The sequence below is a fragment of the Bemisia tabaci genome, chromosome 10 (assembly GCF_918797505.1).
Source record: "Bemisia tabaci chromosome 10, PGI_BMITA_v3".
NCBI lineage: Eukaryota > Metazoa > Arthropoda > Insecta > Hemiptera > Aleyrodidae > Bemisia > Bemisia tabaci.
In genome coordinates this window covers 5,869,582-5,888,374 of record NC_092802.1, presented here as the reverse complement: position 1 = coordinate 5,888,374, position 18,793 = coordinate 5,869,582, and the positions used below count along the sequence as shown (strand labels likewise).

The 18,793-nt window shown below is 38.7% G+C and overlaps 3 protein-coding genes across 6 annotated transcripts in view; 1 reads left to right on the top strand and 2 right to left on the bottom strand.

Annotated features, from left to right (window-relative positions):
* The window catches only part of LanA (laminin subunit alpha), a 59,173-nt gene extending 51,241 nt beyond the window's left edge, over nt 1-7,932 (bottom strand). The window contains exons 1-2 of the mRNA XM_019040498.2: nt 7,652-7,932; nt 4,636-4,782 (exon numbers count right to left, since the gene is read on the bottom strand). Of these exons, the coding sequence (XP_018896043.2) occupies nt 4,636-4,782; nt 7,652-7,900 (396 nt within the window). The 5' untranslated portion in view covers nt 7,901-7,932. The remainder of the gene's footprint in view (nt 1-4,635; nt 4,783-7,651) is intronic.
* Nucleotides 7,933-11,328: 3,396 nt separating this feature from the next.
* Nucleotides 11,329-17,200, bottom strand: LOC109029865 (solute carrier family 66 member 3). The gene is made up of 4 exons (XM_019040546.2): nt 16,724-17,200; nt 15,194-15,416; nt 13,708-13,828; nt 11,329-13,099 (listed from the first exon to the last, which is right to left on the bottom strand). Exons 1-4 carry the CDS (start codon nt 16,870-16,872, stop codon nt 12,972-12,974), a joined length of 621 nt encoding a protein of 206 aa, XP_018896091.1. The 5' UTR covers nt 16,873-17,200; the 3' UTR covers nt 11,329-12,971.
* Nucleotides 15,221-18,793, top strand: part of Bap111 (Brahma associated protein 111kD) — a 36,425-nt gene continuing 32,852 nt past the window's right edge. For all 4 annotated transcript variants that reach the window (XM_019040545.2, XM_019040544.2, XM_019040543.2 and 1 more), the window contains exons 1-2: nt 15,221-15,361; nt 17,410-17,594. The gene's annotated coding sequence lies outside the window, so the exon portion shown is untranslated. The remainder of the gene's footprint in view (nt 15,362-17,409; nt 17,595-18,793) is intronic.

Genomic DNA, 18,793 nt, shown 5'->3' with positions numbered 1-18,793 from the left:
TCGCTAAGTCCAACTACGGTTAAGACGAAATGTCGATTAAGTCGAATTTTTTTTTTCGGTCCCTAGACACGTTCATAAATGAAATGGAGAACCGGTTAAGATGAATTTCCGCTTAAGTCGAATTTTTTGTCAGTCCCTACGCTATTCGACTTGGCAAGCTTTCACTATACGATCGACTTTTTCATTTCAAGGCATATAGTACCCGTTGAAAAATGTCATTCTCGTGAGACGATTTCAGTTACTGGCCATTTTTTTTACGTAATGAGCAACGACCATTGATACCGCTAGGCAAACGCCCTGCCAGGGCGCAACCGTCGCATCGCGATTCGGGTTATCCTTCCATTTTCATATAGCTCGGTATGGGGAAAAGAGTGATTAATAACCACAATCCGGCAACAGAGGACGGGGCCGCGAGGAGCAAAGATCACAGATAATCATAAAAGTTTCATTTCCCTTGCGATAAGATAACTCTCTTCCTCCGAACAAATCGCTCATGGCAAGTTCGGGATCCTTGCGACCGGAACACCCCCCCCCCCAATCATTGCTGGAGCAACAAGTCATAAAAGCTCTCATAAACCCCAGCCCAGCAGTCAGGCCCGTCGTTACGAGGGGCGCAAAAAATGGCGCACTCCCGAGGGGTTGCAACCGTAGGCGCGCCAAAATTTCACCCTTTTCTCAAATAACCTTTTATGTGAAATTTTTATTTGTTGAAAAATTCCATATCGACGGTGAAACTGCAAAAATGCGTAACTCGGTCGCAGTGTTTCGAAATATCGACGGTGAAACTACCAAACCACGTATCTCGGTTTGCGACGTCGCAGACTTCCTGTCATACTTATTTTTAAATGAAAATTACTTAACATCCAGTCTTGAAAATTCTGTGATTTTCCTCTTGTGCGAGAAATTCCGTGAAAATTTCAAGAATGATATGATTGGTCTACTCAAAAATAAATGTGAGCGTAGATTTTAAACACCGCAAACGAGATACGTGGTTTGGTAGTTTCACCGTCGATATGCGGTCCTATATTATTTTTTGGAAGGAGACAAAACCAACACCATGGCTTGAAGTTTTCACTGAATATTTTTCATAGGAAGAAAATAAATTGCTGAAATTTTCAAAAAATGACGTGGAGTAGTTTTCCATGTAGAAAATAAAGTGTAACAGGAAGTCTGCAACGCCGCAAAGCGAGAAACGCATTTCTGGAGTTTCACCATCGATACCGTTCGGGTTGCAAGCCTTTCTTTTTTAAAAAGAATAAACGCTGAGAATAGGGTGGTTGATGTATGTAATTTTTAGCACTGCTGAGTCTAAAGATAACTTGTTTTCCTTAAATGCACCCGCCGAATTTTCCGGAATATTGAGATTTGCCTGTGGACCGAACTTCATCGAGAAAATTATGGTGGAGAGGAGCTAAACCCAGTCTTGCGTAAGCCTCTCACTTTTCAATTTCAAAAAATGAATGAATAAAAAAATAACATGTTTTTCGAGGAAAACGAATTTTCCTTGGCTATTTTCCAAGCTTTCTCAGTCATTTGCTGAAAACTTGGAGGGGAAGTTTAGGCTAGTCTTGCGTAATTCAAGACGAGAGAAAGGTTGCCTTATACAGGAGGAAGTGGCGGTCATAAACTTGGCCAAAATGTCTTAAGTAGTACTTGAACGACGGCCCCTTACTCTTGGGATCTTTGTAGATTTTATAGAGAAAATTTTTGTTTTAGACAAATCCGAGATTTTCACCGGGAAAAAAATCGGCAACTTTGCTTCCGTAAAATAGAAGATCTGGGGAAAGGAAATAAGCAACGATGGGGTAATTAATTGGACGGCGTTAAGCAGAAAGGCGAACCAAGCCACATCAGCTATTGCCAAATTTAATTCGACAGTTTTTTTTACATGCAAACGGTAGTGCGAATTTCTGCGCAAATTTAGTGGATTTCCGGCATAGTATCAGGGCCGGATTAAGGGGGTGGCCATATGGGCCGCGGCCCATGGCGGCAAATCTAAGGGGCGACAAAAATTTGCAATTTTTTAAAGTGTAGGTATGAAAAAAAAATCGGATTTATAAAAACAAAATTACAAACGAGAAAAGGCGACAAAATCTCTCATTTCCTGAGAGTATAGTAATTTCTAATTTTGTCGTCTCTTAGTGATACAAGAGACAGCACCCTCAATATGTCGAGTTACGAGAGAAACCAAACACGCAATTTGGCCTAGAACGGCGCGACTTAGAGAGAAATGATAACGAGGACTTGAGATGAAAAGGAGAAGCCCTCGGCGCGGTGATCGGCATGTAACACATATTAGCGCCTACAAGACTGCACAAATACTTCACGCATTGCATCAAACACAGTGCGGTCATTGCGGTCAGCGTGAAACGGATAGCGCCTACAAGAATGCATGAATACTTCACGCATTGCACCAAACACAGTGCGGTCAGCGTGAAACGCATAGCGCCTACAAGACTGCGTGAATACTTCACGCATTGCGTCCAACACCGTGCGGTCTGCGTGGCGCGGCGGCGGAAGTTAAAATCATTGAACCACATTTATGTTTGTTCTTTCATGATTTTTTCGTTCATTTCTTATGAATGGAAGGCCTTGTCCACACAGAGATAGGTTTACGGAACTTAACTTTTGCGCTGAGTTTCGTGAACTTTTGCTAGTAGTGTTGACATAGGGCTTTCCCAAAAAATGTGTTCAACACGAGTAAATGCGTCTTATGCACCCCTTCCCCCGCTGGCACGTTCATTTGATGGTTTTTATCGAGTTTCAAAACGAATGAGAAGGAGGCGGCAGAATAAAGGCGGCCCATGGGCGGCAAGTAGGTGAATCCGGCCCTGCATAGTATGAAGAAAATTCCTTAAAATTTACCTAAGAATCCACACAAACGTTCTCTTGTAAAAAATTAAATTGCACAGTTATAGGCAATGGCTGATGTGACCTGGTTCATTTCTGGTAAACGCGGTCCAATCGTAGTTCTTAACGGGTAATTCGCGTGACCAGATCTGCGGTAAGAAATTTTGATGAAGTTCGGGAGTATGTGGCATAAAACCCGAGCTTTCAACATTACTTCAATCCTTTTTTTGGGTCACAAATCAACGTTTCCCGGAGGAAGGGACGTAACTCCATTCAAAGGTTGCAAAATTGACTTAAACAAATCAATCTTTTAAAAAAATGTACCGGTGTAATTTTTGTCCAAATTTTTTCTCATTTTTGCATGAGTGTGAAAAATCAATGAACTTTTCGGTTAGAGATGCCCCATATTCTTCAGTTAAAAATACAATTTGCTAGGGAAAATTTGGCAACACATTGAAATGTAGTTACGTTCTTTCGTTCGTTCTTCTGGGGGGGGGGGGGGGGGCGACGAAATTTTCTGCAACAGGGTGTCTAGTATTTTTTAATTTTGAAAATTCCTGATTTTTCAACTAAGACGGCGCGACGACTCCTGGCACGGTAGGCAAAAAGCAGTAAGACTTCTCCGCTGAGGAGATTCGCGTAGGAAAAATTCCTGATAAAACGTCCGCTTTTTCCGATTTTCCCGATCGGCCAAAATTCCTGATATTTTCCAGTTTTTCCGGTTTTTCCTGATGCTAGACACCCTGTGCAAGTATTTTGCGTGCCTTCCCTCACAAGGTTAAAAAAAACTACATTCTTCGGTTTAAAATCACTCGAAAACAAGGGCTGAAGTTATCTGAGCGAGCCTCCGGGATAAACCATCGGCGTATTTTGTTTCTTCGCCTCTCATCTTAAACCAAACTCCGTTGGGAGGGAACGTCTTGGCAGTTACACCATCAATAAGCTATTGATTCAGCTACTCTGCGTAGAGTCAAAAATAAATCCACCTGCAGCAGAGGCTTTTAAACAACCACCCCCTCCATCAATCACCGAGCCGGAGTGAAGCGCGCGAAGATATCCAACGAAGAGGCAGGAGGGGCAACATCTGGTCTCCAAACGTTGAAGGGACGCAAGAGATGAGCTGTATTCATGGAGGACCAGCGTTCTCGAGGCGACAGTGCTTTAATTTTACGTGTTAGAGGGGCTAGTTTCCACCCCGATCTGGCGACGCGGCGCGGCGCGGCCTGACCGTGAAATTAAGGGTGAGAACCAGAGATTTTGTTTTCAAGGGTAGCTGGATTGCATTTTGCAAAAAGGAACCACTAGCATTGCAATGTTGCTAAGATTGTGCAACTTCTTTTGTCTTGGAGGAAAAACCCGATTATCCGTTAATAGTTTCTATTTTACTCGCTAAAAACTGTAAATTTAAGACAAAAATTACCATCTAAATTTCATAGGTTTTCACGATTTCCGCAATTATATTGCAAAAGATGAAGTTGCACAATCTTAGCATCATTGCAATGCTAGTGGTTCCTTTCTGCAAAATGCAATCCAGCTATCATTCTATTAGTCCAGTAAATCTGGTGCTAGACCTGGGACAAATTCGCATAGACGTTTCCTTCGCAGAACGGGATATTAAAGGGGTAGTTATGATCACTGACATCACAAAAAAACCCATTCCCTCGATTGACTAGTGAGACTATGTTTACACGTTGAACCAATCGATATCGATAGAATTTCATCTGTTCGATGTATCGAATACGATTCATAAATTTGAGAAAAATCGAAAAATTTGAAGATCCTGACCTGTCCAAGATCGATGGTGAGGTTGATCTCGTTGTACTTCATCCCTCGCGAGAGGGGCGGGCTTTGCCACCAGGAGGATTGTCCGTCCACTGCATTTTCCGGGGGGTGAGCCTGTTCCGGCACATTCGGGTCACAATAATCACACACCTGAAAATTTAAACAAAAAATCCGTTGAATATTGTGAAGTTTTAAAATTTGAAAGTAGGGGTGCTCAGGGGTGCAGAAAATGCTTGATTACGCGCCCGGGCGCACAGTGGATCGAGACGATCAGAGAGATCGGACATGACATTTTTAACTAAAACTGCAAATTTTGATAGGTACCTAATTCGCCACATTTTAAATTTTAAGAGGAGCTCCCAGAAGAAAATTTCATGAGGAAACCAACACTGGAAAAAAAACACATTGGATCTAGAGTCGAGACTCTTAAAAACACCGACAAGAAAAAGTACTCTTGATTCAATCAGAATCTAGCTTAAATCAAGAACCAAGCCTCTTAATTTAGGCGGATTTCGTTTTGATTCAAGCAAAAATCCAATTGAATCAAGAGTATTTTTCCTTGTCAATGTTTTCAAGAGTCTGGACTCTAGATACAATGTGGTTTTTTTTCAGTGAATAGTCACTTTTAGAATCTAAAAGTTTTGTGTAAACGGAGTAGCAAGCTTTTAAAGTTGCCAAATTTTGTCCGACCTCTCCTGTTGACTCGATCCACTGTGGGGAAGGCGCGTGAAAATGTGGAACAGCTCCCAAAAATGTGGAAGGAGGGAAAATTTTGAAGGGTCATTTGTCGAAAGTCAACGAAAAACAGAACAAAAAGGTCATCCTTTTTTTTAATGGGTGGGAAATTTTGTGGAAAGATGAGACAAATGTGGAAAGTCGGCGGCGAGGTTAGCATTCATTTTACGGCAGTTTGCCGCATGTTGTTCGCACTCAACCATTTCGCCTTCAAAACCAGGGAGAGGCAAAGTGAGCGACTCGTGAGTATTAATAGTTGCTCGGAATCGGTCCACCTAAAAGTGACCTGTAAGCGTGTTGACTATTAAACTATCCTGGGCCGGACTGCGCTCTTTTCTCAACCAGTTCGCCTTCGAAATCTAGATAGGCAAAGTGAACGACTCAAGAGTATTAATAGTTGCTCAGGGCTAGTCTACCTGACCTGTAAGCGTGGTAACTATTAAATTATCCTGTGCCGGAACGCACCCTTTTCTCAACCAGTGCGCCTTCGAAATCTAAATAGGCAAATTGAGCGGCTCAAGAGCCGCAATAGTTGCTTGTGACAGTTAACGGCGTTTACTCGCATTCATTGTATTTAGTAGTATTACCAAGTTTATTATTGAAGACAGTGCCGTCTTGGATGTGGTTAACTTCTAAAATTCTCTGGCTTTTCCTTAACCTTTCAGAGATTTGGAATATAAAATGATCTAACTTTTCAATGTTTATTTTTCTTTTATCAAGAATAATACACAAGTTAGCATGGTTTTCCTTTTTCCTGAATTATTCTTTATACTTAAAAATTCATTTTACGAGAAAATTTACGCGCAGTATAAAAATTGAAAAAACGAAACGTTTGGGCAGGAAGAAAAAAATTCAACGATCCGCAGCAAACCTTCCTGATTTTTCCAGGTTTTGCTTGACTTTTCAAGAACTTGTAACCTTGCCCAAATAATTAATCCAGTGGCTATAGAAGTTGTAGAACACTGAAAAAAAAAAAAAAAAAAAAAAAAAAAAAAACACACATTGGATCTAGAGTCCAGACTCTTGAAAACATCGACAAGAAAAAATACTCTTGATTCAATCGGATTTTTGCATAAATCAAAACGAAATCCGCTTAAATTAGGAGGCTTGGTCTTTGATTTAAGCTAGATTCTGATTGAATCAAGAGTATTTTTTCTTGTCGATGTTTTTAACAGTCTGGACTCTAGATCCAATGTTTTTTTTTTCCAGTGAATGATTTCACTTACGGTTTGGAGGATAGCGGCAGTGAATCACAATCAGTCGACAAATTGTCATAGGTGGGGGGGGGGGGGGGGGGGGGCATCGGCAAAAAATGTCTGCAAAAAACGAAAAATGACGTTTTTCGGGGGAAATTTTCTGGTCGTAGGGAAGGGTTAAGATGCCCTGAGCTCCCACTACACCGCGGAGGGGGAGGGATGATTGTCTTTTCTCTCCTCGCTAATGATGCCCCTTCTCCGTGACAAAAAAAAAACAAAAAAACAAAAAAACAAAAAAAACGACAAAAAAACCAGAAGTTCCTCGCGAAAATTACGCCTTAAGCCTTCACATTTTCTTCCATTTTCCAGACGCCCTCACATTTTTATAACCCCTTATCAGGTGCCTACACAGTGGTCTTGCGATTGGTCGATCGAGCACTTTCTGCATCTCTCAGTGACCAAAAAAAGATCGGAAGTTCCCGGCTTTTCGAAGGCTTATGCCTTCTGCCTCCACATTTTCTTCCCCTTTTCAGACGTCCTCGAATTTTTCACCCCTTTTCAGACGTCCTCAAAATTTTCACCCCTTTTCAGGTGCCTCCACATCTGCCCCGCGATCGGTCTGCTATCGCCCTATCGAGCACTTTCTACACCTCTGCCTCATGGATTAAAAGGACCCGGAGTTACTGGCTAAATTTCGAAGGTTCAAACGTCCTCAAATTTTTTACCCCTTTTCAGACGTCCTCAAATTTTTTACCCCCTTTCAGACGCCCTCAAGTTTTGTACCCCTTTTCAGACGTCCTCAAATTTTTCACCCCTTTTCAAACGTCTTCAAATTTATCACCCCTTTTCAGACATCCTCATATTCTTTACCTCTTTTCAGACGTCCTCAAATGTTTTACCCCTTTTCAGACGCCCTCAAATTTTTTACCCCTTTTCAGACGTCCTCGAATTTTTTACCCCTTTTCAGGTGTCTTCACATTAGCCCCGCGATAGGTCTGCGATCGATCTATCGAGCACTTTTTGGTCCTCTGCGGGCGGGAAAAAAAATGCCTCAAGGTTTCGGGCTAAAATTCAAAGGGGGTACGTACTTGGCCATTGACGAGATGGCTGTTGCTGAAGGGGTCCTTCTGGACGTCGACGAGGGGTACGGCTCCGACGAGTTTGCAGTAGAGTTCCGGGCCGGGGGTTCCGACCCCGCAGGTCGCCGACGCTGTCACCCTCCGGTTCGCGGCCAAGTTGAAATAGGGGGGCGTCAAAACCACACAGATCACACACGCCGGGGCCAAAACGGCCAGAACCAGGGCCGCGGCCCAATCTAGGACCCTCGCATGGCCCATCGCGCACGCTCATTGAACTGGAGCTACCGCTCACTATCGCGCTCGCCTAGGCCCCCTCTCCCCTCCCCGAGTCGAGGCGGATTTGGAGGGGGGCACTGTTGTCGTACTTTCGCCGTATCGATTTAAGCCTCCACGCAGAGATGAGATTTTTGTTTTGTTTTGGAAGAAATTTTATTTAAGCACAACCTAACTACTACAAGAATATTTGGACCGCGTTAAGCAGAAAGGAACCAAGCCACATCTGCTACTGTCAAATTTAATGGGACCAATTAATTATTTACAAAAAAATGGGGGGGGGGCACTGTTGTCGTATTTTCGCGGTATCAATTTAAGCATCCACGCAGTAATGTGTTGTTTTTTTTTTTTTTTTTTTTTAGTCGCACTAGGTGGTTTTAAAATTTCCAAAGAAACACCGATGGAATTTATTTATTTTTTTTTGGAAGAAGAAAATTTTATTCATGTACAACGTAACAACTCCAAGAATATTTGGACCGCGTTAGGCAGAAAGAAACCAAGCCACATCCGCTATTGCCAAATTTAATTGGGCCAATTAAATATTTACATAAAAACGGTTGTGCGGATTTTTGTGCAAATTTCAGTGAATTTTCTGCAGAGTGCGAAGTAAATTCCGTGAAATTTTCAAAGGAATTCGCATAAATTTTCTCGTGTAAAAAACTAAACTGTCCAGTTTCATTTGGCAATAGCTGATGTGGCTTGGTCCTTTCTGCTGAACACGGTCCATGTTTTGTATCTATCTACACGATTTAAAACTAAACTACTTTCATTATATTTACAGAGTAACGTTGTGTAATAAAACCATTGTCTAAAAAACAGAAATTATAAAATTCCGTTTTTTTTTATAGAAACATTAAGAAATGTAAGTTTTTAGTTTAATTGCTTAACATTCTTCCTTTCGCACTGGAAAATTTCATGAAATTTATTCATGCCGAAATTTCCCTCCGCAAATTACAGATGGACAAAATTTTGCAACTAGAAACTACAATATAAGGCTCATCGGTAAAACACAAAGTGCATAGGGAACTGATGGAAAATGTTTAGTTAGTTTTACACAGTTAGTAGTGGAACATTGTTGCTTTTCCCCTTACGTCCGGTTTTCGCCGAGTTATGGCAACGCAGAGTCTGGGCGGATCGTCATTGGTCACGTTCCGGTTCTGTAGTGGCGCCAAATTTAAATTTACGCTCCTACAACATGGGAGCGCCGCGCGCCGGCGCGCGTCTTCACAGTGCGGCGTGACAGTACCATCGCGAAACAGACTGCGTCAAGTGATTGCGATCGAATTTTCACGAGAACAATCGAATTACTTAGGGATTTGCGACAAAGAATCTCTCATGCAATGAAGGATAAAATTGTTTAGTTATCTATTGATCTCCTAGCTACAAAACTCAACTTTTGTAGACATCAACCCTGAGGAAATTGTTACCGATGAGAATTATCTCTATCAAAATGTTAGTTTTGTGAAAAAAAGATTATTTAGTCAGCTTCGAATGAGAAACGCCCATTCACTGAACCTTACTTTCAACCAAATAACTTGTAAAATGGACCCTAAGGAATTATGCTTGTTGTGCAATTCCCAAAATCAAGAGGACCTGCATCTCCTATTATTTGTATGCCCAATTCACCAGCATTCAAGAAAAGTTTTCTTAAGTCAATACCATGATGACATGTGCGAAGTTCTAAAAAAAGACGCTAGTGAACAACAACTCAACGATATTTTTAACTTTTTTGCCTATATCCTTGGAGTAAGGTCCTTTATTATAAATGAATAATCTTTTTTTTTCTAAGGCCTTGTAAAATTATGAAATTATTCATTTAAAAAATGCGCTAAAGAATCTTATTATGTATTTAATCAAATGTAAGTAGTAATCCTAATATATAAATTGAAAAATAGAATGAAATTGTGAATTAACCTCTGTACTAATTGCAAGGGGCGTTAGTTCATTTGAAAGGTGTTGTACTCAATGCTTCGGGAAAATTATAAATTATTTTCTGGGGTTTGTCCCCGATTTTTAAAACCCTAAAAACTCATAAATTGGATGAGGGGAAGTAGGGTTTTTTTTTTGTTTTTCGGAAAAAGTTTTGTTGCTACGCATCTTACTTTACTATTGGCCGTCTTTTTATCAGCTGTTTTCATTCAACAATCATCATTAAATGAGGTTACCTCCAACACTCAACTGCCATCAACTTACATTTTTCTTTTCCCGCGTTTTTTTTAAGTTTACAAAATCAACTTACAATTTTTTGAAAAAATTTGGTATGCTTATTACTTCAAATAAAAAATTAGGACCAATTCAAAGACAAACCAGAAAATTAAATGAAAATAAATAAATAAAAAAAAAGACATGTGAAAGGGAATGGTGTACATGAAAAATAAGGGGCTGCGAAGCAGCCTCATAAGCCCCTAGTCGTTATGTAAAAGAATGTAAATATTGTCAAACTCCCCCTTTATTAAGCCTTATCAAGGCAAAAATTAAGTATTTTTCTAATCTAATCGAATCTAATCTAATCGAATCTCTTTGAAAAAACTTCATAATCGATGTTTGAAGTTCATTCTAAACTACAGATTCTTCAGTTTTGCGTTATTATACGTCAGAAAAAAACACACATTTCTTTTCCACATGAACTAAAACTTTTGGCACAAGTCAACATCAGAAAATGACAGGAAAGGTGAGCCAATCAGAGACAATTCACCTCATCGCCTTAAAGGTGGGGAATTCCACTTGACTTGTAATTTAAATTACTGCTCTTGTTTTGTCTTTACGATTCTTAGATTACAGGACAACTTCAAATGAATGAGTTAAGCACCCATTAAACTAAAACAAAAAATAAACCGAACGACTTGAGAAAAAATGAAGAAAAAAGTTGGATACAAAATTAAATATAAAGTTGAAATTTTTTTTAAAAACTCATGAATGCCGTTACCTTATTTGGACGGAGTTAAACAGAAAGGAGCCAAGCCAAATCGGGATCGAACCAAGAAAAGGAGGTTTAAAGTTTGGCTCCTGCATAAGACTCAATGTAAAAGATAAACTTCAAGTTCAATTTCTGCAAAATTTGCTCCAACAAAAACTTTGAATTTTTGGCGATAGATAGTAGGGTAGTGGTTGAGTTCAAAACCACTCATAACTCAATTTTTTCAAAAATGTGGGTTGGTTCCTTTCTGCTTAACTCAGTCCATTTTAGACAGGCATATGTTTCGATAGACTCCTGTCTATCCTTATCAGTGAGTCGCAACTTGCAGCTCGCTGAAGAACATAGGCAGGAGTCTAATGAGACATGCCCCGTTTAGAATAAGATAAAGGAATTGATGAGTTTTGAAAATTTTTTCAACTTTATATTTAATTATAACAATATTCCTTGTTTATAAATTCCTCTCCAACATTTTTGGGTAGAAAAATTAATTGAAGAGTTATTCGATAATGAGAAAACAAGATTTAATTCCGACAGATATTTTACACTAGAATTGGCTAAAAAAATAAAACTCTCCAATCTACAAACATGTCTCATCTAAAGTAAAGTCATGGTTTTTGAGCTAGAGATAGGTCAAATTATATTAAAAATTACCAGAAATAATCAAATTAAAGCAAGAAAAAGAATTGGTTCATACCTAAACCTTGTTCTTTCTACGACAATAAAATCTAATCACTAGCTTAAAACTTTCAAGGCAGCAACTAAAGAATAAAAGGCTGCATTTATTGCTGCATTTAGCAATAACATTCTAGGATTTCAGCCAACAGTCTGTATAAAATGATAATAATAAAAAACAAGTATCAACCGTTAAAACAATACAAGTGTAAACCAGAGTGTTTGCCAGTTTCAATTATGATCCTTGCTGAGAAGGTGTTACTAAAGCAATGGAGTTTTTGTTCTTTTAAAGCTATTGTCGAACACCTTTAATTTTCGAACTTACCTAAACTTTCATAATGCATGCAATTAAATAATACATTTAACACATATTGACTAGATTATGTTAATAAAAATGTAATAAGGGAGCAAAACAGAATTGAAAGGGCGCTTGCATGATACAGACCCCATGGCACTGACGAGTTACTCCCAACAGGAAAGTTTGATCAAAAATCACAGTACATTCAAACATAGACTGGAATGCTAAGTTAGCCAAAAGGCATGTAATAGATGGATATAATACTTCCATCAAAAGGGAAATTTGCAACATAAGAAACAACACTTTTTAGCGTATACACTATGAAACTTGTACACCATACAAATGTACACCCGGAAAAAAATCACCCTATTTTTGCAAAGACTTTGAATACTTTGATAACAATGAGAAAGGGCTTTTGGCGCAAGCAAAGCAGAATTGGCAATAGACAACATAACAGTTAAACAAATGCCACTTAATCGGGGCAAATCAAAGAACTTTTCCCTCTCAATTTAACAAATCCTCATTTCGTCAGTGCTGCAAAGCTTAGACTTAAAACAAGCAAATACCTACGGCGAACAATTTTGGGCTCCTCCCTCCATTTTACACAATGTGTCCTTGTTAGTTTCAAAAGTACAGTGTAACGCTAAATAATTAAAATATTTGCCTGAGTTCCAGTAATTTCATTCACATTTTTTTGCCGTACTGACGGGTAATATCAGAGCCTTTGATGCTTCAATACTGGAGACTGTAGGAAAGAGGCCATAACGCTCAGCAAAGGTACCTTTCAAAAAACAAATTTCACGATTTCCTATTTGTGTTGGAGGTCAATTTGATGAGGAGAAAGCATTTACAGAAAAAAAAAGAAAGAAAGAAAAAAGTTCAAGGCTACTTATGTCAGAGGTATTAGCTTTTCTGCAATACCAACGAGAATGAAAAATTGAAGATTCATTACTGAGAGAAAGAACATTTCTTTGACCTTACTCAAGAGGCTTATTCAAAATGGACGAGACGTGCAGGAAAAAACAAATGGCAACTAGGGGCACAGCGTGATACTGGACTAAAAATATTTGATCCTGGGAAGACTAAAATTAAAAAAATCATTTTGGTAACTTTAAAATAATCTCACTAGCTACCCTTAAAATGATTTGGGTTACTATCTCAACACCAGCTTAATCTTTCTTTTTCTTTCCGAAATACATCACAGAGAACATGATGCACAGACTAAGTGCAGTCGAAAGCGTAACGTTTGCTAGAAGAATCCGATCAGCTGAATCCATGGCAATCGTAAAAACCCTCGCTGCAGCATGCGACAAAAAAGAAAAATTTCAATTAGAATCTTTCTTTAAGTTCCTTGCTACTGCAATTAAATTTGAAGCATCAGTTGACTACTTGACAGTTTAAATGTTAGGTATTCTCACAAAAACTATCTCCAAAAATTGAACGACAGCTAATAGGAAACCCCACGAAAAATTTAGCTCAAGGGAAATCCATCTGGCATGGCCAAACAAAATTAACGTCTAATGAAGGTCATAATTGAATAATCGAACTACTGACCTTTTATAGTGATGGAAAAATCAGAAGGAAGAATTCTCACAGCATAAATCCACATAAAATACTACCTTGAATACTGTATCAAATAGAAATACCTCCCAGACAGATAAACCTTAATATTCACACAAGATCCTCCATTTTTCTGAAAATTGGGAGCTTAATTGAAAAGTAAATACCTAGTAATGGATTGATAGACAAGGTGAGAATTAGACCACTGATAGATACTTTTCCTTGTCTACGCAGAATACATTGAAGATATCAAAAACTTCAAAAAATACATCAAACATGAGAAATTAAGGTGTAATGAGCTTGAACAAAAATGCCAGAGTAAAGAGATTTAGATTGAGAACTCACCAAAGTTGGTCAGAGCAGATATCAGCCAAGATACGACACTTAAAGATTCAACATCATGTGTTCGCAAGATTTCCCACAGTTGAATACTCTTGCTAGACAGAGATACTGGGGTGCAGAGAGGCTGTAAGTCAAACGAGAGTAAATTTAATTTCTTGGTGGAAAAACCCTTGGTGAGGGATAACTATAACTATGAAGATTAATTACAATAGCTCCATAAATGATAGGCACAAGAGACCACAGGGTAGGGTAAAAAATCAAATACTTTAAAGCACAGTGCCTATTTTCTCATTAAATTTTTACGCAGAGCACATTGAAAACCATCAAAATTGACTCATTAGTGAGAAATGACACGTCTACGTTGTAAACTGTAAATTAAAACTATCCACTCACGAACACTAAAATCAAGGAAAGCCAAATTCAGTATTGAAATCAACCTGTACACAGTGCAAATGACTAAAGCCTGGTTCCGCACTTTATTTCTTGCTCTTCTAACACAGGGTACATTTAATTTTATCCAAATGAAGTTAGGACACAGGAAAATTCCTCCATCATGATAAATACAAAAATTAGTTTAATGCTGGATTTCACTTAAGTAGACTCAGGTTTTGTGTGGGCAGGAAGTGTGAATTAACTTTGACAAGAACTATTAACACTTATGAGTTGAATTACAAAACATGTAAGGCGTCCATTGAATTCTACTTGAAATTTTGATAGTGTTGGAAGAAACCTGTGTTGTGGTGCTATATTTTGTACCCTGTCTCATGGTCCATTGTAGAAGACATTCAAGAAAACCAGAAAGACAAAAACTAGGGAAAAGGTTCTATATAAGTTGACTGACTTTTAGAGTTCCCCAGATTGCCCTTCTTACAGCAGATTAAAATTTTGATTAACCTTTGCCCCAGTAGCTATTAGAGATGACGTGTGGCTAAATCATTGTAGATTCCATAGCATTTCTGCAAACTATTAAATTTTACTTTGACATGAATATTCTGCAGCTAATGGGTCACTGGACAAAGTCTTAACTAGAAAGAAACAAATCTGACGAAACATTATCTTATGTAGAGAGCTATTCACACAATGAGATGTTCAGAAATCATCTCCTGAAGAAGATGTTAGTGAATATTTTTAAGAGAGATCAAACGAAATTTGGATAATATAAATGATCTCATTTTCATTTTTGCCTTTTAACATATTTTGATTATAAACACTTATATCATGTTTAGGAATTGATTTTCAGACTTCCCACTTGATGATGACTTGTGTGATTAGTTTTTCTAATGAAATTTCAAATTGAAAACTTGCTGTATAATGTTACTTCATACCCTGTCTGGAGGCCCATTAGATAGGCAATCATTTTTTTTTTTGTTAGTAAACTTAGTGGGTTTCTTTCTTTGGTGGTGTATTGTGAGTTTCCGTAAACAAAAAAATCTTTCCATGAAATTGTCTTGATTTAAGGGCATTCAAGATTTGAGGAGAGTTAACTTACAATGATGAGCATCAGAATTTTTGGAGGAAAGATCCCAGTTGCAAATCCAATCAAGTATGAGAAGTAGACCAAACTTAGAAAGAAGGTTGATCTATTCAACTTATTACTGTAGTTGAGAACCAGCGCAATGAGGACAATCTCTTGGAGGAGAATTATTGGATACTCAAGGTAAGATAGCAGGGCATAACCATTGACATAATTGTAAAGCATTGTTGTTGTGTAACTGAAAACAGAAACGAGTACATCGAATATATTTGTGTTCAGAATATTATTCGGTAATTCCCAACTAAAAAGACAGCGTAAAGTTGAAGAAATGAGCTTTTGAAGCATCACAAGTTTGATTGGTGTGACCTTGGAAAATTAATTCTTCACATGAGCTAAATAGTTTTCAAATTTATACAAAAGAATCATGCCATTCCTTTGCAACTCTGGATTGAAAATAGCAGAGAGGTTGCTGTAAGGAGATGGCATGTTTGTGAGCAGTCTAGCAAAATATATTGCATCAGCGGAAAGGACTTTAACAACAAAAAAAAGAAGGAAAAAAAAAAGCGCAACTACAACGATTTCACAGTATAGAACAGAGTCATCATATGTTGAGACAAGTGCCAATCTCTAATTAGCTGTGAATCAGCACAGGTTAATACATGCAGTCAGATAGCACCATTGACGAGTGGTGACATAAACAATACTTGACTTTTGTCTCAATATACGACGACTCAGTTCTTGCAATGTTTCCTTATGTTCATGTAATCAGAGATTGCAACAGTCCGCAAAAGAGAAAAGAGACCCTGGTGCAGAGAAACTGAAAATAAATGAGGAGGCAGCCCAGATTAGAGGGGTATTATGAAAGATAAAAATACAGAGCAAAATCAAAATTATGGCGGTTGAAAAATTACAGTTGAAGGAACGGGGATTCGAGAAAAGCTGAAAGCGGTTTCAAAGCCATGTTCCCGGTATGAAATCGTTGCATTATGAAGCAGCCAATAAGCAGAGAACAAAACTTAAGTACATGACTCGTAGCTTTTTTTCCAGGTACTAGGGGGTGTTTCCTGTAAAGATGTAGCTTTCGGTTTTCGATGGAAGAAGGGTCAAAAATCTCTCTCCTGAAAAATTTTTCCTCATAACAGTCACAGAAATGGAGGTTCATGAGTAGGCCCAACACATGGTCGATGCTTTTGAAACATCGTTTGTTTAACTGATGAATTTTAAGTAAACCACTTTCAAAGGACAGACTAGGGGGCAACCGCCCCCATCCAACTCTTTCCTCCTCAAACCTACCACATCATCCAAAGACAATCGTGGGGCAACAAATTGCTTACAAAAATGTCTTTAAAGAACTGCTGATGATATGACTGAAGATACTTGCAACTATTTTTATTGTCCAAAAGATTGATGAGGTCGCATCGATTTTTTCTTCGCAATCTTTGCCTAGGTTAAATGCTATACTTCTTGATTTGCTAGGAAAGTTGGCTCCGAACTTGCGATTATATTCAAATTAAGAAATGTTAGGAGGGGAGGTAATATACATACCTTGAAAGCTCTAAGCCTAAGCTTGTCAGACTAATGCCCGCTGATGATTTGACTCTCAGCAAACTCATGATTTGCGGCACCTTTAGGACACAGCACATAGAGATGGTGATAACACTCAAAGTGTCGCTTAGCAATTGCAGTGGATCCATATTTACTTGAAGAACTAAGAGATTGCAGGGAACTACAGAAAAAGAGATCGGAGAATACAAATATTTTCCAAAAATAACCTCAGAGGAAAGGACAAAGTTGGAGCTTGCTTTTCCTTGAAAAATGAATATACGCAGACTAGTAGGTGATTACAAAGATTGAAAAACTGAATTTTAAAACTGACAGTGACAAAAAACGATTAAAAAACGCGTGGACCAACGCCTTTTTTCAGAATAAATGAACAAAATCGATCACTTGTATGAATCGCTCGTTGATTTTCATCCTTATCAGTTCAGTTCCTTTTCGCGCTCTCCTGCCACAAACAAACACATGGTTGCCAAGTCAAAACTAAACTTTTAAAAGTACTTTCGTTCCACTCAGGTGGGATGTAAGTATAATTTGAAAATTTTTTATGATTGAATTGAAAATTAATACTCAAATTTGATCAGTTACGGAGAATAAATGGAACAAAATTTGTTATCAACATGGTTGTAGCGGCAACGTTGCAACAATTTTTGTCACAGTGATTTTTGTTGCAGTTCTGCGTCTTTTCTGATGAAACCGGTGCAGAGACGCCGCCATATTGTCGGCGTTTGATAAACAAACGAAGCTTACGAAGCCCATTAATTTTTTCGAACACCTTTCTTTAATTTATTTAATGTGAATGCTGCAACTCAAATGGTGAAATATATCTGCTGAAACCCTCCACTTCTAATAATTCCAGGTACATTGTCAGTTTACTCTCTTAAATCTCTTGTAAGTAGTAAGTAGTACGATGATGTTGGAACGAGGCACGGTATATCTCCAAAATTATAGAAGCCGAGTATTCTCTTACAACGTCTGCTGAATTTCGCGTGCAATGTCGAAGGTTGCTTCGTTTGCACCATATATGAAACTATAGCTCGGTGAAAATCCTTTCAGCAAATCATTCATTTCACTGATTGCTTCTTCTCACAAGTTTAATAAAGGAGACGGGGGAACTCCCCTGCAGTATTTTTCTAATATACTCATACAGTGCACTAAAAGGTGCTTTGATTGCAAGAGATGAAGCAATGGCATAAGGGTCGATAATCTTCCAGATTGCTCAAGTTTGGATGACGCAAAACTTTGGAAACTTGGGAAGCTGCGAAAACAAGAAAATCATTCCAAGTACCTTCGTGAAATCAGGATTTTTTTCTCCTGCCCATTCGCCAAATCGTTTAGAATTTTGTCTCCAAAACGATTTAATTGGATTAATTCCTATCTTCACCCATATCTCCCAACAAAGAAAATAGTCATCACTTTCCTTCGAAGGTGTGCAACCTCGATCTAAATATTCTCGGAAAGCATGGAAGATTATTGACTCCTCCTGTAATAGGTCTTTTCTCAAATTCCATGATTAGCATAATTTAGCAAGCAATTAGAACAGAGCGATATGATTCAACGGCTAAAGAGCAACAGGGCCGGTACTGTACAAGTTAACGCATCCCCGGAGTGGGACGGAAGATAGACTACCCTCATTTTAGTATTGAAAGTATGTGCCAGGAGGAAGATGGCGGAGCATCTGTAGCACCAGACAAGTGCATATCCTAATTTGGCGCGGGCTCCAGTGTAATTGAATAGTTGATACTCTGGAAACTTCAGTTTTCAGCCTTTGAAGATTTTTGCCACCTCTTCATTCCTCCAAGAAAAAATTACTGATCACTTGTGTGAGCAATGTACAGAGCAAAGACATTGGATCACGCAGACTGTGCATCCCGTGTTACGGAAGGCGAGACAACTTTTAAAGATTCGCATGCCGATGAGTGTTGGCACTGACCCGCATCGGTGAGTTCGTGCTTCCCGGTTGTGCACATCTGCGCATGCGCAGTAGTGGCTCCAGTGAATTTCTGTTGAATTGTGAGGCTTTTTTCCTCAGTCAAAAATTAGTTAGGGAAACATTGC

Bases quoted from the DNA above. Each gene is read 5' to 3' on its own strand.
- LOC109029865 (XM_019040546.2), bottom strand. From the start codon at position 16,872: ATGGATCCACTGCAATTGCTAAGCGACACTTTGAGTGTTATCACCATC. The intron at 13,829-15,193 runs GTAAGTTAACTC...TTTGACTTACAG, and splicing joins AAATTCTGATGCTCATCATT to CCTCTCTGCACCCCAGTATC. The intron at 13,100-13,707 runs GTGAGTTCTCAA...CGCATGCTGCAG, and splicing joins ATCTGCTCTGACCAACTTTG to CGAGGGTTTTTACGATTGCC.